Source organism: Catharus ustulatus, chromosome 18 (genome assembly GCF_009819885.2).
Source record: "Catharus ustulatus isolate bCatUst1 chromosome 18, bCatUst1.pri.v2, whole genome shotgun sequence".
In the NCBI taxonomy this organism is placed as follows: domain Eukaryota; kingdom Metazoa; phylum Chordata; class Aves; order Passeriformes; family Turdidae; genus Catharus; species Catharus ustulatus.
This window is the reverse complement of record NC_046238.1, coordinates 3,922,561-3,945,238: the sequence shown is the minus strand read 5'-3', so window position 1 is coordinate 3,945,238 and position 22,678 is coordinate 3,922,561. Positions and strand designations below refer to the sequence as shown.

Sequence of the window (22,678 nt, the reverse complement as noted above, 5' to 3'; positions counted from 1 at the left end):
CCCTCAAATTAGCGGTTCCCCGAGTGGGCTGTGCCGGCAGCCCAGCCCTGCTCGGCCCCGCGTTCCTGCTGCCCCAAATTACACAGCGGGGCCGGGCGGTCCCGGCCCTGCCCAGCTCCGAGGGGCCGGGCCGTGCCCGCTGCAGGCAAAAACGGCATCGTAATGGCCAGTGGGAGCTGGCACCGGGAACCGGGACCGGGATCCCGGCTGAGAGGGTGGGGACACTGGGCAGGGAGGGATGGGGATCCTGGCTGAGGGGAAATGGAAACACCAGGCAGGGACGGATGAGAACTCTGAGCTATGAAGGGTGGGAACCGTGGGCACGGGTGGGATCCTGAGCAAGGAGGAATGGAGAGTCTGAGCAAAGCACATGGGGTTCCTGGCTGGGGATGGCGTTTTTGGATGAGTGGCAGTGGGGATTCTGCACGATGTGGGATGCGTGCTCTGGACAAGGAGATTGAGCCCAATACCAGCATTGCTGAGTGCACGGCAGGAGGCTCAGCCCCATCCCCACCTGGGCTGCAGGAGCAGGGCCGGATGCTGCTGGAACTCCTCCAGGCCGCCCTCGCCTCCGGCCTCCCCTCGCCTTTCCCCCTTCCCCTCTAAGATTTCATCACTGAGCACTTAAGGCCGGGAAAAGCCGCCCCAGCAGCTGCTGGGAGCCGCCGGGGCAGCCAGACGGACGGAGCCTTTATTTCGGGGAGCCGCGACGGCGGCAGCGACGCCGGAGAAACCCCAGCGGCGCCAGAATCCATCCATCCATCCATCCCCCCACCCGCGGGGGTCACGGTCCCCAGACGCTGGCCATGGCTTTTTGGGGGGTCTGGCAGGTCCCCAGAGAGGAGCAGAGGAAAATAGCAACAGGATGAGGTCATGCAGCGGCTGCAGCCTCTTGAGCAACCTCAGGCCAGGCCAAGGGGACCAGGGCAGGGGGAGACAGAGCTTGGGAGGGGCTCAAGAGATGCCCCCAGACGACCAAAGTGGAGACCAGGACCTGGGGAGCTGAGCAGCTGCTGTGTTTGTCTGGGGAAAAGGGGGACCCTGTGTCCCTGCCTGCACACCAAGGCAGAGGTGCCCAAGCCAGAGCATTTCCAGGCTGGGATTTTAGGAAGTGTTCTCCTGGAATTAAGGAGATTGTCCCAAGCCATATTTGCCCCACTGCCTCAATAATGCCAGGGCACTGAGCCTACATCCCTCACTGTCACCCCTGGATCCTCAGATGGGCTTTACCCCCCACCTTTATGGATAAAAACATTAAAAACAACCCCTTGTGTGACCCCCATCCCCGCTTGCACCCCAAAACGTGGCTCCTCCTGGGGTTGATGACAGGGGACATCATGGCTCCTTTGCTGACGGGATAAACCAGGAAACACCCCCAGCCCCAGCTGGAGTTCATCTGGGAGGGGGCTGGGGGCTGCCTGCCTTTCCCTGGCCTCCCACACCCCCTCCCCATCCCGGCTGTAATGAGAACAAGCTGGTCCCGGGCTGCGACGCAGGGGGAGGAGGAGAAGGAGGAGGAGGAGAAGAGGGAGAAGGAGGAGGCTCCATCCCAGCAGGCTGCAGAAAGGGGCTCGAGGTGTGTGGGACAGACCCCGTCTTCCCGGCTCCCTCCCGCCGGCTGCGGGCGAGGTGAGGATCCCACTGGGTGTGCCAAGCTGCTCCCCAATTTTTGGGTGGCTCTGGAGCAGGGCACAGGCTGTCCCACAGCTGGGGTGCTGTGGTGAGGGCTGGGCATGGTCCCCATGGCGGGACACGGGATGGAGTCGGCCACATGGCTGCGTTCCCGGGCAGGAATCGGAGCGTGCTGCGTCTGGACAACACCAAAATCGCGAATTTCTGGAGTGGCTGGGAAGCGGAGCTGGGAACGAGCTGTGGGTCTGGGGGTGGGTGAGGATGGGGCTGGAATGGGATTGGGATGGGGGTGGAGGGCTGGCAATGCTCGTGGTGCCAGGCCCTGCTCTTGGCACTGCTTTGGGCTTTGCTCGGCCCCTCCATGGCCGCGGCTGCTCCTCAGCTCCGATGGCTGCCGGGGAATCGATGCCGTCCCCATCCCGGGACTCCTTTCCCACCGAGGGGCCCCTGTCTGGGGTGAAGAGGAGGATGAAGGGGCTCAGCCCCTCAAACCCTTCATTCTCCCGGTGCTGGTCAGTGCTGTGACCCCACAGCTGCAGCAGTGCCTGTGGGGAGCCGGGAGGGTTGGGGGTCAGGGGCACCTCCTGCCTCTGCTGCCGTTTTTTTGCACTGGGTTAATGGAAACCAGATTGTGCAGCCGGCAAAGAGCCTGGAAGCCAAATCCTGCTGCTGGAGTCCCTCGGTCTGTAGAGCTGCTGGCTTGGGTTTGTTTGGGGGGAAATGGGATGTAGGCTGGGATTTGGGGAGCCTAAGGCTGGGGAATTGTCATGGGGGGGTCCCTGCTGATGGACCTGGGGAGCTGTTCCCTGAGAGCTCCCCACAGAGCCATGTGGAGGGGAAGAGCCCTGGGAATGGCTCGGTGGCGTTACGTGGCGCGGCACACGCTGATGTCCCTTGGGAATGTCTCAGGACGTGGTGGAGACGGTCGTGTCCCTTTCCCAAATCCCATGGGGTGCAGAGCCTGGCCAGGAGCTCATGAGTCTGGGGTGGGAAGTGTGTGTCCCATGTCCCACAGCACACTGTGTGCTGTGGAACGGGGCAGATCCAGCCCCATCCAGGCAAGGAGCACAGCACAGGGACAGAGCCACCGGGGACACACAGGCACCCCAGCTCTGGGCCTGCTCCTTTGTCCCACACCCCATCCTGGCTCCACTCAACCACCTTGGTGGCACTGGGGTGAAATCCTGCTCCGACCTATTTTTAGCCGTGCTCCAGCTGGGAATTAACGGTCTGGGACGGACGGTTGGGAAATGCCTCTTGAGCCGGGCCCAGCCCCTTTGCAGCGTCGCCCGTGTCAAAGTTTCCACTGCAAACCTCCATTTTTCAGGAATTCTCTAATCAGCCAAATGACCGTTGTCTGGAGCCAGGCGCTGGCAGCAGCCCCAGTCCCCCAGCCTTGAGCAATCCCACCCAGCTGGCTTCCAGCTGCACCCTCGGAAAACAACCGGAGCCCCTCGCTCTGTCAGGGTGACAAAACCGGAGCTGCCTTCCCACTTCCATAAGGAAATTTGGGTGGGTGGGGGCAATCCTGGGGCGCTCGCTCTGTTGGGGTATTAACCTGTCCCGCTCCCCTCTGCATCCCACAGGTCTCCTGCAGCGATCCTGGCAATGGGCTCAGCCATGGGCACGTGGTTGCCGCTCTTGGTGCTGCTGGCGGCGGCCCCGGCACGGGCGGCAGCGCCCCGGCACCGCCCGGTGCTGCCGGACACCGCGGGCAGCGGGGACGGGGACGAGGCTTCGGCCACGCTGCCTGCCCAGCCCGTGACCCCCCGCATCAGCCCCACGGTTGGGGATGCGCTGGGCACCACGGTGACCAACAGCTCGGCGCCAGGTGTGCTGGACGGGCTGGTGGATTTCTTCAAGGAGTACCTGCTGCTGGTGGTGGTGGTGAGCTCGCTGTCCTTCGTCCTCCTCTTCATCATCTGCGCCGCCGTCATCGTCCGGCAGAAGCACAAGGCCTCTGCCTACTATCCCTCCTCCTTTCCCAAGAAGAAATACGTGGATGAGCGGGACAAGTCGGGCGGGGCGCGGGCGTTCAGCGAGGTGCCCGAGAAAGCCGCCGAGGCCGGGGCGGAGGAGCCGCTGGACGGCGGCCGGCAGCTCCAGGCGGACATCCTGGCTGCTGCCCAGAACCTCAAATCCCCCACCAAGGCACCGCTGGCCAACGGGGCCCGGGGTGAGCAGAATTCCCCTCAGGAGGAGGAGAAGGAGGAGGAGGAGGAAGGAAAGAAGTTGGAGGATGAGCAACCCAAGGCCCCAGCCCAAAATGCAGGTGTGGAGGAAGCGGCAAGCGCAGGAAGCAAGGAGACCCCTGATGCATCCCAGGATGGCTCCCAGGCTCCCTCTGGGATCTGAGCAGGGACACAGTCCCGGGCAAGCTGAGGAGCTGCTGGCTTGGGACACATGATGGACATGGTGGATCAGGCTCTGTACGTACGTGGTGGCTCAAGGAAGCCCTGATGCAGATCCCATTGCCTCCCATCTCCCCCGACCCTGGTGCTGATGGGGGGATTTGCCAGCTGGTGGTTTTCCCCAGCATTGGAACGCTGTCAGCCCCAGCTCTTGCTGCCCAAGGGGCTTCTCCCACCCCAGGCAGTGGGTGGGTGCATCCCCCCAGCTCCAGCTCTGCACCCTGTGCCACCAGCTTCCTCCCAAATGTTATTTTAATCAGCAGCAGCAGCAGCCTGGTCCGTGCCAGGTGCCTGGCTGGGAGCTGTGTCCCTCTGGGAAAAGGAATGGGACCAGGGCTGGGGGTCTGTAAGACATGGGTGAGCTTTGCCCATGGCCACCCAAGGGAAAGAGGGATGAGGATTTAGGGACAAGGACACTTTTCCTTCTTTTACCCCAGAGCCCAGCTGGATTTTTGCCTCATTTCCTGAACCCCTTCAGCTAGAAATAAACGTTTCCTCCGCACAGCTCCTCTCCCGTGTGTCTCTGCAGCCGTGGGGTGGCCAGGGGACAATCCCTGTGTCCCTGTGCTCTTCCAGGGGCACAGCTGGACTGGACTCCATGGGCAGTGGAGCCTTGGGCAGGGTGTTATCAGTCCCCTATCAGCACGTCACGTGCTCTTCCAGGAAACCTTTATCTTGTACCCACAGCTGTGGGGCCGAGGGGGGGCTGTGGGGACTCAGCCACAGCTCTGGGGTGCAGCTGCTGCACTGGGGACAGAGGGAAGCCTGGAAGGTGAGAGAGGCTGTTCTGCCTCAGAAGCAGCACATCCCTGTACCCCTGTAACTCCTGTATCCCTGTGTTTTATCCTGTTATATCCCTGCCTCAGCACAACCTTCCCTTGGGAGGAGTGTGCCTCCACAAAGAGCTGATTCTGCCCCAGAGCAGATGTGCGTGTGTGAAGCTTCCCCATTTTTTTTTTTTTAACTGGGAAATAACAGGATTGTTCCATGAGAGAGAGGCACGTTCTGCACTGCTGGAGGGTGCCAGGAGCTGAGGAACCACAAGAGGGACCTTGTGAGTGACAGACGTGTGACCTCTGCGTTAAGAATTACAAATACTGTGCCCTAGATGGAGCAGAATGAGACAATTATTTTTTTTAAATGTGGTTTTAAATGCTTAACAACACCCTCAGTACGACAAATGGGAAGTGAGGTGTTTTGTGGAGGGTTAGAAGGTAAAAAAGTGAAGTTTGCCAGTGTTGTCTGCTTGGTTTGGAAATGCTTCCCTGGAAAAGAGGAACTCTGGGAGCTCCCCCTCAGCTCTGCATTCCAGCTCTGCTATTCCCCATGGGGGTTCCAGTCTGAGGGTGTATTTTAGAGAGAGTGGTTTTGATTGGAAGGGACCTTAAAGCTCATCCAGTTGCAAGCCCCTTCCTTGGGCAGGGACACCCTCTAGCCCAGGATTTACAGCTGTAAGAGAGCACCTGGTGAGTGAAAAAGTGAAATTCTTAGAGAAAACACCCCAAAATTCAGGCTGTTCCTCAAGAGCTTCAAAAATTAAGCAGTGACAGGATGGGAGCAGAAGCCACCAGTGTTTTCCTGGCCACTTTTCCCTTTGGCACCTGCAAAGGGTCCCAGAATTCCAAGAGCAGGAATTTGCCCCAGGATTGTGAAACCAACCCTGAGCTGAGGGCGGCGCCGCAGCTCTCACAAACACACACATCCAAACCAGGGCAACACTTCCCACCAAATTCCATCAAGTATTAGGCAAAACTAGACATCTTCCCAAAATAGAAATCAAAGTGCAGCCCTTCCAGTACCGGACAGTAGCGGGGTTTTGTCTCCAGAGCAGAGTCTTCCCGCGGCATTCCCGAGGGGACAGGAGCCCCAGCCAGGTGAGCACTACGGAGTGGCTGGACACCACAGGGACACGTTGTGCGTAACTTGTGCGTATCTTACAGCTTGAGTAGTGCACAGGGTCCTACTACAGCTCGGGAATTGCACTGCAGAGTGAGGAGGGAGGAGGGGAAGCTGCGCAGGCAGTTCAGGCATTGTCGGCTTTCTTGTCGGATTCTCTGTTTGGATCCTGCTTCAGTTTGTAATCGGCCAAGGCAGCCTTGATGGCGTCTTCAGCCAGCACTGCAAAGCAAAAAAAACACAAAAAAAAAGGGATTTTAAGGACAATTCAAGAGCTTTTAGGACAAAAGATGAGGTAAGAACAAAAGCAGGCAGCAGTGAGCAAACGCCAGCAGCAAAAACTGATCTTAGGAGGAGAATCTGAATGGAATTCCTAAAATATCGAATTCCTGTAATGCTGACTTAATGTAATATAACTTCAGATAATAATGTAATTCAGAATCTGATTGTTTATTAGTCTGCTGAGCCACTAAAACACTGAACTGATCTGAAAATTCTTGAATTAACCCTGAAATCTGAACAAGTTTTCTCTTAAGGACAACACTGTGCAGAAACTGTTTGGAAAACAGCATCCAGAAACATCTGTGTTATTCCCAGACTATCTGAGATCCAGGGTTTTTACTTACTGGAGCAGTGCAGTTTGACAGGGGGAAGGCAGAGTTCCTTGGCAATATCTGTGTTCTTGATTTTCAGCGCTTCATCAACCTGAAACACAGGCAGAAGTGGTCATGGGCCCTGCTCTTTGTGTTTGCTAAGAAGGTTTAATGCTCCAGAGCCAGCAGAATCCACAGGGGAGATCATCTCAGCTGCCTAGGAATGTGGGAATTAAGGAATGTCTGACTGATGTACAGTGTCATAGACTGTCCCCACTTGGGCTGCTTTGAGTCTGTCCATCCTCTATCACAACACTGAGGTACATTTGCTGCTGGCAGAAAAACCAACCTAACTGACCTAAAGATTCTCTAGAATTTAAATTTCTGCCATCAGCCTGGTTTTGCTCATTACATAAGACACAAAGTAACTTCCTGGTGGAATTGTTCAAAAAAACAAATTGTTAAAAAACAAAACAAAACATGTGGATGTGACACTTGGGGTCATGGTCAATGGTGAAGCTGCCAGTGCTGGGGGAAGGGTTGGCCTTGATGTTCTCACAGGGATTTTCCACCTTAATGATTCCCTAATGAGAAAAGCAATTACTGCCCTACAATAACAGTGTTGGCAGTCACTTCTACAGCACAAAGTACTGCAGGGACTCCCTGGAGGGCACTTTGTGTGATCCCAGCAGAGAACACAGGCACGTGGGAAGCTCTGCAGCTTTCCCGGAGCTCCCTCACCGTTTTCCCTTTGACCCACTCCGTGGCCAGCGAGCTGGAGGCGATGGCCGAGCCGCAGCCGAAGGTTTTGAAGCGGGCGTCCACGATCTTGCCGTTCTCGTCTACTTCCACCTGCGGGAGCATTTTGGGGACATTTCAGTGCCCAGATCAGCTCGGCCGGGTCCCCCCCAGCCGGGCCCCCGGGGAGCGGGACCGGCCCTGCCCCGGGCACAGGGCATGAGGGAAGCCCGTGCTGTCCCTGAGCGAACACGGGCAGCTTTGACCCTCACACCAGCCCCAAATGACCCCACCCAGCAGGTCCCCAAGGTCACCTGAAGCTTCATGACGTCGCCGCAGGCCGGGGCGCCCACCAGGCCGGTGCCCACATTCTTGGCATTGCGGTCGAGGGAGCCGACGTTGCGCGGGTTCTCGTAGTGATCCACTACCTGCCAAGACACAGCGTCAGCGAGAGCCAACCGTGCCGCCCCCGCCCCTCCCCGTGTCCCGCTCGCCCCTCACCTTCTTGTGGTAGCCCACAGCGGCCGGGGCCGGCCCGGGCCGGGGCCGCAGCAGCACCGCCCCCGCCGCCCTCAGCGCCGCCATCTTGACTGGGGGGAGGGGCGCAGTCCAACTCCCTTTTATAACCTCGGGCGAGCTGGCCACGCCCAACCACGCCCCTTCGCCTCCGGAGCTCGCGTTTCGCCCCGGTCATACTTTGGCCGGTGTGAGCGCTGGAGGCCGCCTGTGGGAAGGGCCTCGCGTTGTGGCTTAAACGATCAGTAAATCAATAAACTATGGAAACGGCTTTTCAATCGCGCCAGGGTTTTTATCGTACCAGACGCTGCGTGTGCGGCACGCGGCAGCGCCACACTCAATATGGCGGGCGAGCAGCACCGCGCACGCCACGGACCCTCCCGCAGGCCCCCTGATGGCCACATAGCGGGGTGCCCGCGGTGCTGCCTGCGCCACGGACCAGAAGACAAAGGGTCGCGCTGCGGCCACACTGAGCGCTGCGTGGCCCCGGTGCGCAGACGAGCGCGGAGCGGGGTGGGCCAAGGATTCCGGTTCTTCCCGCCCGGATCGGTCTGCGGCGGGGCGGGGCGGCGGGACGGGCAGCGCGCGGGCAGCCACGGCGGCCGGCGGAGCGCGGCGGGCGGCGAGCGGAGCTGCATAAGATGGCGGCGGCGGGAGCTGAGGCGGCGGCCGAGGAGGAGAAGCGGCTGCCGGAGGGAGACCCCGAGTCGGGCGGGGATTCGGATGATGAGGGCGACTCGGACTCGTCTGGAGACGGCGAGGATGAGGAGAAGGAGAACGAGGCCGAGATCCAGCGGCTGGAGGAGCAGGTGGGCCCGGCGGGGCAGCGGGTGTGGCGGGAACGGGGATAATCCGTGTCTGCCCCGGTGCTTTGGTGTCGGGACGGGAATTTCTTCCAACTCGGGATATTCTGTGATTTAATGGCGCGAATGTTTGGAGTCTGAGATGAAAATTGAGCAGCTTGGAATTTTTTTTAATTTTTTTTGAGAGGGAAATAAGAGTCCTAGTAGGCAGTTTGTGTTCATTGAGAAATCTGAGCCGGCTGCCCGCGGTTTTTTATTGCCTTTAAAGAAGTTAAAACGGAATTCTCTCTCTGACGGGACCCGAGGGCACGGCCGGGACTGTGCCAGGGGTTAAATCTGAGGAAACCCTGTTGTGAGAATTGTGTGATTTGTTCTCTGGCTTCTTCGCATCCATCACTTAACGCTGCTTTTAAAATTGATTTTTAAATTTTTTTTTTTAAGCTTTCTATCAATGCTTTTGACTACAACTGTCACTTGGATCTGATCAAGCTGCTCCGGCAGGAGGGAGAGCTGGTGAAGCTCCGCAGAGCTCGGCAGAAGATGAGCGAGCTCTTCCCCCTCACTGAAGGTAAAGAGCATCCTCTACTCTGTCACCTGCTAGTTTTATTTTATTTATTTATTAGTTTTATTTCAATAGTGCAATAACACATTTGGGCCAGTTGCCATCACCCTCAATCAGGGAATGTCATCCAGAGCTCAGCAAACTCCTGCTCAAAATGAGACAGACAGCAAAGAAAATTCCCTTTGGTGGAAATTGTGGATGCTTGAAGTGGGGATTTGTCTTTTTAGTTGTAATTCTGGGGCAATGGGAATATTGCAGAGGCTGCTCTGCCAGTGTGGGATTTGGAAGTGTCCAAGGCCAGGCTGGACAGGGCTTGGAGCAACCTGGGACAGTGAATTTGTCCCTGCCCATGGGAAGAGATGGAATGGGATGATTTTCAAAATCCTGAAAAGTTCCAGCTTCTGCCTTTAGTAAAAAGGTGCTTGTTTAGCACCAATTTAAAAGCTTTCCACCCAGCTTTTATTTCAAATTAGTTAGGAATTGTGGAGGTTAAAATTCCTCTCTTTGCCTTGCTCCCCCTCCTTGGTTTTAAGTCTGTTGATAAAAACTCCCCAAGTGGACATAACTTGTTATTTCTGAGTATTAGTGATTTTTTTCCTAATTGTTTTTCCTTTCAGAAATTTGGCTGGACTGGTTGAAGGATGAGATAAAAATGGCTTCAGAGATCTCTGAGAGAGAGAAGGTTTATGAGCTGTTTGAAAGAGCTGTCAAAGATTACATCTGTAAGTCATTCAAAAATGCTCTAAAATTGGTTGTGTTGCATCCAGAGTTGGCTTTTTTTTTTTTTGTAGGAAAGTCTCTTCCTTCTGTTACAATGCAGCAATTGAGTCAAAATTTCAAACTAATTTCTAAAATCTGAGTGAGAAGTGGAAGGGATGGGTGTATGGTCTCTCCATTCCTCAGGAGCTGCTGCATCTTTAATTTTTTGGGAATAAATCCCTGAGTTCTTTGGGAATTGGGGTAAAGAGCTGGACAAATGAAGCCTGAGGAAGTGGAAGGAATATGGAGGTAAATCCCCCTCAAAAGTTGCAAACAAAATGTCACATCAGTGACATTACCTGCTGGTGGTGATCCCTCAGGAAGAAGGAATGGAGGTGAAGAAGTGAGGGATTGCTGGATTGCATTTGGGGTTTGGAAGCAGTTCTGGAACCCAGGGCAGTCCCAGCTTGAGGATTCCTGACTGGAATTTGATGTTCCCCCACCTCTCCTTCACCTTCAGGCTTCAGCTGCTTCAGGAGTTCCTGCTCAGGGAAATTCAGGAGTCTGGAAAGAGGAGGAGGAGCTGCTTTAATCTGAATTATTCTGGAGTGTGACAGCTGTGTGGTCCCAGCTCAGGGAATGGGAATTTGCTGTTCAAGCATCTTGGTGCATCCCTGCAGTGGTTTGTGTGGCAGAGGTGACAGGCAGGGCCAGTCCCTGTCAGCAAAACCACAGCAGTGACACCATTCTGAAGGAAACTGTGGCTAAAATAAAATTCCCAGATATTTTAACTTTTTTTTTTGATAAAAAAAGAACATCACCACGTGTTTTTCTATTTACACGCAGCATTTGGGGAAGCAGAGCTGCATTTTCTTGTTATTATTTTTGAAAAAATCAGATCACCTGTTTCTCCTAACCTTGTTTAGGTCCTGAGATCTGGCTGGAATATGCCCAATACTCCATTGGAGGCATTGGTCAGGAGGGAGGCATCGAGAAGGTGCGCTCCATCTTCGAGCGGGCTCTGACGGCCGTGGGGCTGCACGTCACCAAGGGCACGGCCCTGTGGGAAGCCTACAGGGAATTTGAGAATGCCATCCTGGAAACAGCACAGGTGAGCCTGTTCCACTGAGCTCCCATCCCAAAAAAAAGCTGTGGTGCAGCTCCTGGAGTCACCTGGAGTTGTCTCCTCCCTGTGGTGTCTCAGTTGATTCTTCCCGACCCTGTGGTTCAGGAAAACCATTCTGTGGGTTTGGCTGATCAAGTAGTGGATTTGTATTTCAGTAAAATCCTAAAATCATCTCAAATCCATGTGCAAAGTTTGGCTCTGCTGCTGACTGAGGTGCCAAGAACAGCTTTAAATTGAAATCTTTCATTATTAAACAATGTTCTGTGGTTGTTTCTGCACTGAGTCAATCAAGTTTAAATTTCTGAGCTGTTCAGCTTTTAACTTAGTCATTATTCCACAATTTGTGGATGAGGGTATTTTGTCCCCAGATTTTTGGAGGAGGGTATTTTATCCCTGAAATGTACTTTGATATCTGCAAAAGTGATTTCCCAACATGGCCAGAATATTTCCTTATTTTTGATAATTTGCTGCAGAAGAGATGGAAGTTAAAAGATGTCCCTGCTCATGGTGGCAGTGGGAATTATTTGATCTTTAAAGGTCCCTTTCAACCCCTAACAAAGGAGTAACAGGAGGATGTTCTTTCATTCCCAACCACAATTAAGGCTGGAAGTTTTAGATCCTCTCCCCACACCCCAGGGATTTACTGAAACCCTCTTTGGCAGCACGGTGGGGTTGTCAAATGGCACAGTCACCAGGTGCTTCCTTGTTCTCAGGGGATCATTTCCCTGTGCTTGTGCCAGCTTTCAGTCAGGAATGCTCTTCCCATTCATCCACCTTTCAAGGGGAGCAATTCCCAAGTTTTAGCTTTCCCAGCAGGTTGGCCCTTCAAGGATCACGTATTCACTTGGATCTCAGCTCATAAACAACTCCCTCTCATATCCATTAGCTGGGGCTGGAGGGAATGGATTGAATTTCCCTGTTTTTTTTTTTTTGCTTGCAGCCAGCCCCTGGCAGCATTCCATCCCCAGAGCAGCAGCAGGTGCTGTGCAGCCAGCTCGAGAAGATCCACACGCTCTTCCGGCGCCAGCTGGGGATCCCACTGCTGGGTAAGGGCATCAACATCCTCCTGCCACAGCCACACCAAGGGCAGCTGCAGCCCTTGGGCTCTCCTGCATGAGGAATGTTCCCTCTGGAACATGTTCTGGTTTGTTAGAACTTGGGTCAGCTGGTTGAGAATTTGAGGATGTTTTAAGTGCAAGCGAGGAGTACAAAATGTGATTTAAAAATGAGGAGTTCAGCTGTGATTGCTGCATAAAACCCTGGGTAGGGAGTGTCTGGCAGCTGGATTGTTGGAATTCTGCCTTCTTTAGTTCCTGCTTTAGGCTCTTTGTGTCCCTTCTCTTGCTCATGGGAGAAAGTTAAGCACAGTTCTTTTGACTTCATTTCCATCTGAAAAGAATTTGGGTTTGCTTTCCTCTAAAGCCTTGAGGAAAATTTTGCCACTTTGGTTTTCTAAATCCAAATGAGCAACTTGCCCTGAGTTTGTTATGGAACATTGTGTGAGATGAAGTGAAGATGAATCCTTTAAGAATGCAGCAATGTGACAGAAAGGACCAAAAGAGGATAAAAATTTAAATATTTATTCTGAATAAATTATAATTATTATATAAATAAAAATAGGAATTTGTTCTAGAACCAACCATAGGTTGAAACCTGAATTTTTAATTTCATTAGTGCATCATTGATGGGATTTCATGTTTTAATAGACATGGAGGCTTCCTATGCTGAATATGAGGAGTGGTCAGAAGAGCCCATTCCAGAAACAACAATAAAGAACTACAAAAAAGCTCTGCAGCAGCTGGAGAAGTGTAAACCCTACGAGGAGGCTCTGGTAATGCTGGCACTTACACCTTCCTTTAAAACTAAGAGGGAATTGATTTGGGATGATTAATTTTTTTGTTTTCCAAATTTATTATTTTTCTAGTCCCCAGCTGGGGGACTTTGTGGGAATAGTGACAATTATATACTGGGAATACTGGAAATTATTGAATCCATTGAGTGTGATTTGCAGCACTGGGATAAGGGGAATAAACCCAGGATCTGTGTGATTTCAGACCCATTCAGAGGTGTATGAAAATCAACAGCTGCTGATACAGAGACAAATTTCTTGTGGGAATTCTTGCACAAGAGCTGCTCTGAGGAACAGCTGAACTGTTGGAGTCTTGCTTTGTTGAAGAGTTTGATGTTGTCTCTCCTTGGTTGTTTTCCAGCTGGGTGCTGAAACCCCAAAGCTGGCAGAATACCAAGCTTACATTGATTTTGAAATGAAAGCAGGTGACCCAGCTCGGATTCAGTTGATCTATGAGAGAGCTTTGGCTGAGAACTGCCTTGTCCCAGACCTCTGGGCACGCTACAACCAGTACTTGGTAAGGAAATAAACCCATCAGTGTTTGCAGATTTATTTTCTTGCCTTCACTTGTGTTGGTTTCTTTTTAATCTCAGTTGCTGATAAACAGCCAGTAAGTTCTACCTTTAGTCTGTAAATCTTCCAGAGTGATTTTTCACCTCCCCTTTGGTTTCCTCCTGTTTCAGGGATGTGTTTATTGCTTGTGTGAGCATTTCTCACTTTGCTCAGCTCTAGCTGTGTTTTCTCTGCAGAATTACAGGGTGTGGGCACTGAAGCAAGCCCAGATGTTCAGCTCTTGTTTCCAGGGGGGTTTGTTAGTGCAGTTTGAAGCTGATGCTGAGCTCCAGAGGCAGGACAGAAGGTGGCTGGATTAAGGGATCAGGGTGACTCCCTGCAGGAGCTTATCCAGGCTCAGTTTTTCCATCATCTCTTTCTCTTCCCAGCTGGACACAGCAGGTTGCAGGTGGAACAAAACCTCCACAAACAGGCTGGGTGTGCTCTCCCTCTTTGTATCCTTGACATTCTAGAAGCAGTTGGGAATTCACTCAGTGCCTTTATTAAATTTGTCACCTCACCTGGCAGTTCTTTCCTTCCTCACTGGAAGGCGTTCACTGCGTTTTTAGGAATGCAGAATTTAAAATACCAATCTGAGTTCTTTAAATATGAAGTGGAAGTACTGGATTTTAGGTGTTGGCTCTTTATTAGCTGAGCATGGTCTCTCTGGCTGATAAGAACTTCACTTTTTTTTTTTGTGTGGTTCTTTCAGGACAGGCAGCTGAAGGTGAAGGAATTGGTTTTATCCGCACACGACCGCGCTGTCAGGAACTGCCCCTGGACTGTTGGGCTGTGGATTAGGTACCTGCTGGCCATGGAGAGGCACAGGGTTGAGCACAGCATCATCTCTGGTGAGCAAAGACCCAGAACATGCAGTTCAGAGCTGCTCTCTGCACTCCAAACAGCGTGGGACAAATGGGACTTGCAGGATCTGTTCTTGTCCTGCTGCTTTGGCTGAGCAGCTTCACCCTGAGCAAGCTTGGAATGAACATTCCTAAAAATTCCCTTCCTAAACCAATTTATTGTGTAGGATTTCTTCTCTTCCCAGAAACCAGTGGTGTTTGTGTAGATATTTCTTTGTGCTGTCACTGCAAGTTGCTAATTTTCACAGTATAGGGAAAGTAATTTGGTTTTTTTCCCCATTTTTCTTTCAGAAATGTTTGAAAAAGCTCTGAATGCAGGTTTTATTCAAGCAACAGACTATGTAGAGATCTGGCAGGCCTACCTGGATTACCTGAGGAGAAGGGTGGATTTTACACAAGGTCTGTATGATAAATACAGAATAAATATCTGAACTATTTTCTTTATACTTCTTGGATACTACTTTTTTAAAGAAAATTATCAGCATTTTCATTTTTCACAAAAATTGTCTTCATGTCTATAAAAAATAGGAATTTGATTGGTTTGCTATTGCAAAAATGCCCTGCCTTATATTTTTGATACCTGATTTTTTAAAATTCTTCATGTAGTGAGTTTTCCTCATTATAAAATCACAAATTGAAGTGATAATGACATTGAGAAGTAATAAATTTAATCTTCCCCTGCTGAAGTAATTGTGGGTGTTAAGGAGAAGGTTCTATTGGGTGGCAAATTATTACTACCACTATTATTATTATTATTTTATTGTTTCTTTTTTTCCCTGCAGACTCCAGTAAGGAGCTGGAGGAGCTGCGCTCTGCATTTGCACGAGCTGTGGAGTACTTGAAACAAGAAGTAGAGGAAAGTAAGTAAAATCATCCCAAGTATTGTTTTCTCCTCTTCAAAATCATTTTTATAAAATCAGTTCTCCACACAATCAAGAATCTTGATCATTTCAGAAAGATAAAGATTTGATCTCCATGTGGGACCTGTTTAATAAACACTTTTGTATTTCTGAGAGCCAAGTGCAACAAACACTCCTTGTTTTTCTTCCTAGGGTTCAGTGAAAGTGGAGATCCATCCTGCACCATCATGCAGAACTGGGCAAGAGTTGAGGTGATGTTTCTCTGTGCTGTATTTAAATTCCTGAGCCTAATAAAATGGATTTAAAATGAAATGTTTTAACATTCCTGCCATGGAATGCAGTCCTTTCCCAGTCCATTTCCCCTTCTCCTCTGCTTCCCTTTCTCAACACAAAGCAAGTTCTCAGTCTGAGAAGTTTTTAGGTACATTCATCAACAACAAAAGGAAAAATTCAGAAACAACTCTCTAATTTCTTTTATAATGACCAAAATCAAATGGATGTGGGAGCCAGAACTAAGACTAATGGGAGAGATGGACAGAGAAGGATTGTTCAGTAGTGGGATTGTGTCAGGTGTTTATCTTGACTGTTGTATGGCTCTGTATCTTCCTGAGTCTGTCTGCAGCATCTGTGGGGTAATTTTTGTTTGGAGTTATTGATGCTGAACAAATAATCCTGAAGGATATTTTGGATGCTCCCTTGCAGGCCCGCTTGTGTAACAACATGCAGAAAGCCAGGGAGCTCTGGGACAACATCATGACTAAAGGAAATGCCAAATATGCCAACATGTGGCTGGAATATTACAACCTGGAAAGGTAGGAGCTTGGTTAATTCACTTTTTTGTTTCCTGATCTGTGGCAGAAAACAGTTCAGAACACGAGTGTGTTTACAAAACACCTTTGAGGTTTTTGGGGCAGCTCTGCTGTGGCTTCCAGAAGTGTTTCAGCAGCTGGGGAAGGATGGGGAATGCTTGTATGGCTGGAATAGTGTGTGGTTTGTCCCCTCAGTGTCCTGTCCCCTCTGCAGGGCCCATGGGGACACCCAGCACTGCAGGAAGGCCCTGCACCGAGCAGTGCAGTGCACCAGCGACTACCCCGAGCACGTCTGCGAGGTGCTGCTCACCCTCGAGAGGATAGAAGGTACCTGGGCACTGCCAGGGGTGGCTAAGTGACAAAAGGTCACTGAGTGACAGGCAGAAGGTCATTAATTAACAGAAGGGTGGCAGGAGGTGATTAATTACCTGGCTAGGCAGGGGTGACAGGCAGGCTTTTTGATCCTGTGTTTTGTGCTCCACTGAAATCTCACTTCCTTTTCACTGCTGTCAGATCCACAGACAGCTCTTTTCTTCCTTGCTTTTCTGAAATCACTGGATTTTTCCATGCCATGGAGTCTTGCATTATTAATGAGAGGTTTCTGCTCTGCTTGGCTCTGGCTTTTTTTTTTTACCTTACAGGCCAATTGTTATAATTAGAATTTTCATATTTAATATGAACAACGAGTGCCATAAACTCAGTGACTCTTATTTTTCCAGAACTGTATCTCTGAATGATGAGAAAGCTAAATAAAAAGCTTTTAAAAGTTTAATTTTATCCTTTAGGAACACTGGAAGACTGGGATGCTGCTGTTCAGAAAACTGAGAACAGATTGGCTCGAGTGAATGAACAAAGAGCAAAGGTCAGAACTTTCTGGGAGCTACCAAAGCATTTTATAAAATTAAATCCATGCTTCTCTGAATGCCACATTTTTAATATGACTTCCTCCCAGATAAGCCTGAAATGCCTTCAAGCCCTAGAACTATTGATTTTTACTTTAAAACTATGATTAACAACCTCTTGCTGTTTTTTATCTTTCTCCTTTTGCCCCTTGGATGACCACAAGAGTGATGTGCCCTCCAGGAAAGCTGTGAGAGCAAAGAATTGGGATGAGCTTTAAATGATGTCCCTGTTAGTCCTGAGCTCAGTGCTCTGGAAAATGCTCTGCAATCTGCAGCCAGTGGGGGAAAAAAAAAGAAATAAATCTTGTGTGTTTTAGGCTGCTGAGAAAGAAGCTGCTCTGGCAAAGCAGGAGGAGGAGAGAGCTGAGCAGAGGAAGCAGGCAAGGGCAGAGAAGAAAGCTTCCAAAAAAGCCAAAAAAACCAAGATTGGGGACAAGCGCAAAGCGGACGAGGATGACGAGGGTGAATGGGGACAGGAAGAAGGTAAAAATAAAATGAAATGAAAATTTCAGAGCTCTGCCAACAGGGTTATTGGTTGTCTTGTGGAGCTGAGGAATTGCCAGCACTGGTGTCTTTCCAGGGCTGCTTTCTCCTGGGAAGTCTTCAGTGTGGGAGTGAAATGCAAGCAAGGCTAAATGGTTTTATACCAACAGAAAAACAGGTTTATAAGAATCTCCAGAATTTTCTTGGGATTTCTTATTTTGAAGGGATATTGTGATTTTTTTTTCTTAATTTTCCTTTAAGTAATTTTTCTGACTCATCCTGTGATGCTGAGCCTTGTGTCTAAATTGGGTTATTCAGGATTGTAGAAGCTTCTTGGAGGTGGGAACAGAAGACTTTAATAGGTTGTTCCCCCTGGGATTTTTGTGAGCTTTCAGTTTTACTTTTTTTTAAAAAAAAGAACCATTAGACAAAGAAGAGGAACATGAATCAGCAACTGTCAGCTGTGACTGGCTGAAAAAAGGAACAAATATTCCAGTTGCTTTCATCTAAAGCTCTCTTGGTGGAATAATTTGTTATTTGTTCTTTAAAACCCCTGGGAGGTTTTTGGTGTCTTTAGGAGCTGTCACTGTATTTGTGCTTCCACAGTGGGAATGGAGTGGGTAATTTTTTTCTAACAAGGCTTTCAATTCCATCAATCAGAGCTGCCCAGCAAGAGGCACAAGGGAGAGGGGGATGGAGTGCTCCCTGAAGAGGACATGGAAGTGGAGACTGGGCTCTTTGGGAGGAGTGAAAAGCCAGATGGGCCAACAACCCCCAAGGAAAAGGCGTCCACCAGCCGCAAGGACATCCCCAAAGTTCTCCACGACAGCAGCAAGGATAAAGTCACTGTGTTTGTCAGCAACCTCTCCTACACCATGGCAGAGCCTGAAGCCAAGCTGAGGGAGCTCTTTGGGAGCTGTGGGGAGGTGGTGGAGATCCGAGCAGTGTTCAACAACAAGGGAACCTTCCGGGGTTACTGCTACGTGCAGTTCCGGGAGGAGGAGGCTGCTCGGCAGGCCCTGGCCTTGGATCGCACGGCTGTGGAGGGCAGGCCCATGTTTGTGTCCCCTTGTGTTGACAAGAACAAGAATCCTGACTTTAAGGTAAAGTTTTGTTGGTTTTTGTTGTACAGGAGATCTGGGGAGTGGAGTTGGTGCAAGCTGTTGTGTCCAGGGTGCTCAAATCCGATCAATTCTCGTCGTGCTGCTATAAATTCTTATTTAGGACTTTTTGCATCTTCTGTTAAGTTGCCAGACACCAAGATTGACATAATTTACTCAGGATTTGTAGAAATCTGCTGATCTGAGCAGTTTCATGGTGGTTCAGCCTCTGAAGAGCTTTTTTGGTCAGCATTTGTTACTCAATCCCCTGGCTGAGGATGCTCTGTACCAGGGCTCAGTTGTGTAATCAGGGGATTTCTGCTTTCTGCAGTTCCTGCACAGTAAAATTCAATGTTCCCATAGTGACAGCTGAGCAAGAAGACAATATTATAAATACCTTATTAAAGGAACTGGGCTCTGATCCTTCTGCATCCCTTCCAGCTTAGGATATTCTGTGATTCTCAGTGTCTGCCCTCATTAGGAAGGGGTTTAATAGCATTTAGTTGCAAGGCCTTGGTGTTTGTAAGCAAATATCTTCCAAAACACTACTCATGGCTTTGAGGCAGCTTTGCATCCCACAAACAGGAATTACTTTTGGGGTGTAGGATTGAAATCCTTGGAATTTCTGGCTGGTTTGTGAACCAACATTTTTGTTCTCCAGGTGTTCAGGTACAGCACTACCCTGGAGAAACATAAACTCTTTATATCTGGTTTGCCATTTTCCTGCACTAAGGAGGAGCTGGAGGAGGTGTGCAAAGCACATGGGAATGTGAAGGACATTCGACTGGTCACCAACAGAGCTGGAAAACCCAAGGTAGGCATCCTTAACACACTCCTGGTTTTAAGGAATCCTTCAAAAAGAAACTTGTTATGAAGTCTAGAGACAAAAAAGTTGGGTTTATTAAGTTGCCAGTGTGGTTTTGTATTAATACTTGTGGAAGAGCTTGGATTTATATAGCCCAGTGTGCCTTTGTGCAGAAAACAAAAGGAATTTTTCCAAAATACTTATTAAATTGCACCAGAAAAATAGGGGATGGAGCACTTTCAGTATAGTGAAACCAGGCAAGTCTGTAAAGGATTGGTTTTTAAATAACTGGCTAAAGGGGCTTTACCTGGTACAACCAATTCCCATCCTCCTTTCTTCAATTTCCTGAGGCTTTTGTTCCTAACATCTGCTGCAGGAAGGGATTTGCCAATGAGAAATGAGCCCCCTCTCATTATTTCCATCCCTGAATAAATGACTCCTTGTTAAATAAGGGATTCTGAACCAGTTGCTGCTCTGCCAAAACTCTGCCTGCCACCTGGGCTGTGTCTGTGTGGTGGGTCCTGTCCACAGGGACATCCTGGGAATGGTGGACATGGATTTAAATAGAATTTTCTTGCCCCTTGCACCACCTCAGGTGCACTTCCTGCTGTGTGCACACCTTGTAATGAGTGCTCTTGGGAACCCCAAGTCTTGTTCTGACCTTAGTTTGAGCTGGGGTTGTGTGTAAACCACAAATAAATGTATTTTGAGAAAGTTATGTAAAACCTGATGTCTCTCCTGTGAAACTGGTCAATCCAAAAAATGCAGCTTAAGGCTTTGAATGTCATTTAAAAGAGTAACAGCAGGGAGAGGTGATGCCCTTCTCTGTGATCCTGCCATGGTACTTCATTATATTTCATTTAATAGCATTTTTGGGGTGGTTCTTTCCTTTTTTAATGCTTTTTTTCTACACATGAGGGCATCAGGAGTGAGAAACAGGAAATACAGGTTGTGAGAAGAGAATGGTTGGGACTGAAATTGTGACTGAATTTAATTTATGAATTCCTTACCAGCTCTTACAGAAACACCAAAACCTAATGCAGGTTGTTTCTTCTGTTAATTCAGGGCCTGGCTTATGTGGAATATGAGAATGAAGCCCAGGCCTCTCAGGCTGTGCTGAAGATGGATGGGCTGACAGTGAAGGACCACGTCATCAAGGTGATGATCAGCAACCCCCCTCTGCGGAAGCTTCCGGAGCGCCCCGAGCCCGGCAGGGCCTCCCTGGCCCTGGCACCACGGCACATTTATGGAGCGTGAGTGATGGAGGGGTGCCTGGCACTGCCTGGAAAGGAAATGCTGCTTTTCTTGCTGTGCTAAAGTTTAGGAATCTTAGCTGGATTATGGGGGAGACAAAAAAAGGAGGGAGAGGGATTTTTGTATATGGTGAGAGGGAATGGCTTCCCATTGCCAGAGGGCAGGGTTGGATGGGATATTGGGAAGGAATTCTTTCCTGTGAGGGTGGGAAGCCCTGGCAAAGGGTGCCCAGAGAATTGTGGCTGTCCCTGCATCTCTGGGAATGTCCAAGGTTGGGTTGGACAGGGCTATGAGCAACCTGAGACACTGGAAGGTGTCCCTGCCCATGGCAGGAGTGATCTTAAAGGCCTCTTCCACCCCAAATCAGTGTAGGATTCTGTGAATCTGACAGAGCTTTTAAATGGTGCTGAACCATAAAAATGAGTTGTTGGATTGATGAGGGAAAGCAGAATTTTCCTCTTTATCAACTGAAACAGCTCTGTAGTGACAAAAGGATCAGGCATTGGCCATCCCCTTGGATCTCATGTTGGCACTGATCCCTGATAATTTCCATGTTCTCTCCCTCTGGAGAAGCAGCCCCTGTTCCTAGTGAGCCTTAAGGCTGTTCCTTCATATTTTAGCATTCCTGTATTGGATGGGCCCTGTGGATAAACAGAGCTTCAGTCCTGGGCACTGTGGGGCAGTTGTTGTCTGCCAGAACTCAGGGGTGCTTCAAAAAGCTTTATCCCTGAAACAAATGACAGGAATAACATTGAAATGTGCATTCCTCCCAGCAAACAAGTCCTTGTTGTTGCCCCAAGCTACAAGAGTGTGTTTCAGTGGGAATTTTTTCCCTTCCAGGCGAGGGAAGGGAAGGACACAGCTCTCCATGATGCCCCGGGCGCTGCAGCGTCAGAGCAACCCCGTGGCCAAGGCTGAGAATGGGATGGTCCAGAACTCACCAGCAGCATCCTGTGACCCCCCTGCAGAGCCTAAAAAGATGTCCAATGCTGATTTTGCCAAGATGCTCCTGAAGAAGTGAGCAAGGAGCGTGCACTCAGCAGATCTGGTCCAATGTGAAATGCCTTTCTGGAAGCCATGTTGTGTCCTTAAGCTTTGCCAGGAGAGAAAGCCCGTCCCAATTCCCTGTAAATACTGGACTGCATTCCTCAGGATCAGTGGAGGATGGCACAAATCCAGGTGGTGGTTTGTATTTTTGTTTTTTTCCTCTAAGAGCAAAGAGTTCCACTTTTGTTCTGGTGAAACGGCGTTAACGCGATCCCTCATATTGAGGGTAACGAGGGGGGAAACATTTCCTGCACAGCTCGGATGCCACATGGAGTTTTTGGAGTTTTTCCAGCGATTTTTTCTCTTTCATTAACGAATGAGATGCCATGGGAGGACCTCAGCAAGCTCCACTGGTCAGCTCAGATTGGGATTGCAGACATTCTCTCTGCCAACAGCCCCATCCTCCACCCAACCCCAGCACGCAGGGATTGTCATCTCCTTCCATGCAGAATCCAACAGCAGATGCTCCAACTTCACCACAATGGCCTCTTTTAGTATTTGGGAGAGTTTCTATACATATGTGTGTATATGTAGATACACAGATATACATATATATGTATCCAGTTCCTGTTCTGTTCCAGTTGACCTGTTTTTTATATGGTGTATTTGTAAAGGACATTGAGATGATTCTTTTTAAGTGTCAGGAGCTGATCCTGAGGTGGTAATTTTTGTTTCCCATGAAGCTGGACGTGCTGTTGCTGAGGACCAGGTTTTTTGGTTGGTTTTAGTTGTTTTTTTCCTAGCTAGCTCATGTCTTTTTGCAGGTGGTTTCTGTATGGTTTTGTACAACTGTGAAGTGCAAGCTGACGTTTCTCGGTTTATTAAACTCAAGTTCTCAAAGGTTTTCTATAAATACTGTTGCTTTTGTTTAAATGTGGGTGTTGGAACTGCACTTCTCCTCTGGCAGCTGGGTGATAGTGATGTACCTCACCTCTCAGGTGTGCTCAGTGTCCCTCAGGCCTTGAAGCAGCTCATTCCATCTGCTCTGAATATCCTGAAATCACTTCAGTCATCACCTCAGACTTTCCAACAGTGTGGTGTGATCTTGGATAGAAACATTCCTGCTTGTCAACAACCCTGGAAGCCACCACCCAGAGAGGTGGGGACCCCAGTGCTGAGTTCACTTGGACCACACAATCACTTGCTGCAAATAAACACTATTTTCTGTGCTGATTTCA

The 22,678-nt window shown here is 49.8% G+C and overlaps 3 protein-coding genes across 3 annotated transcripts; 2 read left to right on the top strand and 1 right to left on the bottom strand.

Annotated features, from left to right (window-relative positions):
• Positions 1-1,318: 1,318 nt before the first annotated feature.
• Positions 1,319-5,617, top strand: TMEM119 (transmembrane protein 119; the record flags this gene model as incomplete). Its single annotated transcript, XM_033076155.2, has 2 exons — positions 1,319-1,629; positions 3,219-5,617. Coding segments are annotated over 2 exons (1,080 nt in total), but the record flags the coding sequence as incomplete, so codon positions are not given.
• A 140-nt stretch (positions 5,618-5,757) lies between these two features.
• Positions 5,758-7,856, bottom strand: ISCU (iron-sulfur cluster assembly enzyme). The gene is made up of 5 exons (XM_033076156.2): positions 7,772-7,856; positions 7,585-7,698; positions 7,274-7,384; positions 6,566-6,644; positions 5,758-6,161 (listed from the first exon to the last, which is right to left on the bottom strand). Exons 1-5 carry the CDS (start codon positions 7,853-7,855, stop codon positions 6,067-6,069), a joined length of 483 nt encoding a protein of 160 aa, XP_032932047.1. The 5' UTR covers position 7,856; the 3' UTR covers positions 5,758-6,066.
• Positions 7,857-8,405: 549 nt separating this feature from the next.
• Positions 8,406-22,678, top strand: SART3 (spliceosome associated factor 3, U4/U6 recycling protein). Its single transcript, XM_033075829.1, has 19 exons — positions 8,406-8,595; positions 9,031-9,157; positions 9,769-9,873; positions 10,777-10,961; positions 11,917-12,022; positions 12,683-12,807; positions 13,187-13,342; positions 14,090-14,228; positions 14,532-14,639; positions 15,023-15,100; positions 15,293-15,351; positions 15,803-15,912; positions 16,124-16,236; positions 16,695-16,771; positions 17,129-17,294; positions 17,955-18,397; positions 19,056-19,208; positions 20,265-20,452; positions 21,294-22,678. The coding sequence occupies exons 1-19, from the start codon at positions 8,428-8,430 to the stop codon at positions 21,472-21,474; spliced, it is 2,787 nt and encodes a 928-aa protein (XP_032931720.1). The 5' UTR covers positions 8,406-8,427; the 3' UTR covers positions 21,475-22,678.

Excerpts from the sequence above, each read along its gene's own strand:
- ISCU (XM_033076156.2), bottom strand. The coding sequence starts at position 7,855 with ATGGCGGCGCTGAGGGCGGCGGGGGCGGTGCTGCTGCGGCCCCGGCCC. Across the intron at positions 7,385-7,584 it reads GCGACGTCATGAAGCTTCAG|GTGGAAGTAGACGAGAACGG; the intron begins GTGACCTTGGGG and ends ATGCTCCCGCAG. Across the intron at positions 6,645-7,273 it reads AGTGGGTCAAAGGGAAAACG|GTTGATGAAGCGCTGAAAAT; the intron begins GTGAGGGAGCTC and ends CCTGTGTTTCAG.
- SART3 (XM_033075829.1), top strand. The coding sequence starts at position 8,428 with ATGGCGGCGGCGGGAGCTGAGGCGGCGGCCGAGGAGGAGAAGCGGCTG. Across the intron at positions 8,596-9,030 it reads TCCAGCGGCTGGAGGAGCAG|CTTTCTATCAATGCTTTTGA; the intron begins GTGGGCCCGGCG and ends TTTTTTTTTAAG. Across the intron at positions 20,453-21,293 it reads CCACGGCACATTTATGGAGC|GCGAGGGAAGGGAAGGACAC; the intron begins GTGAGTGATGGA and ends TTTCCCTTCCAG.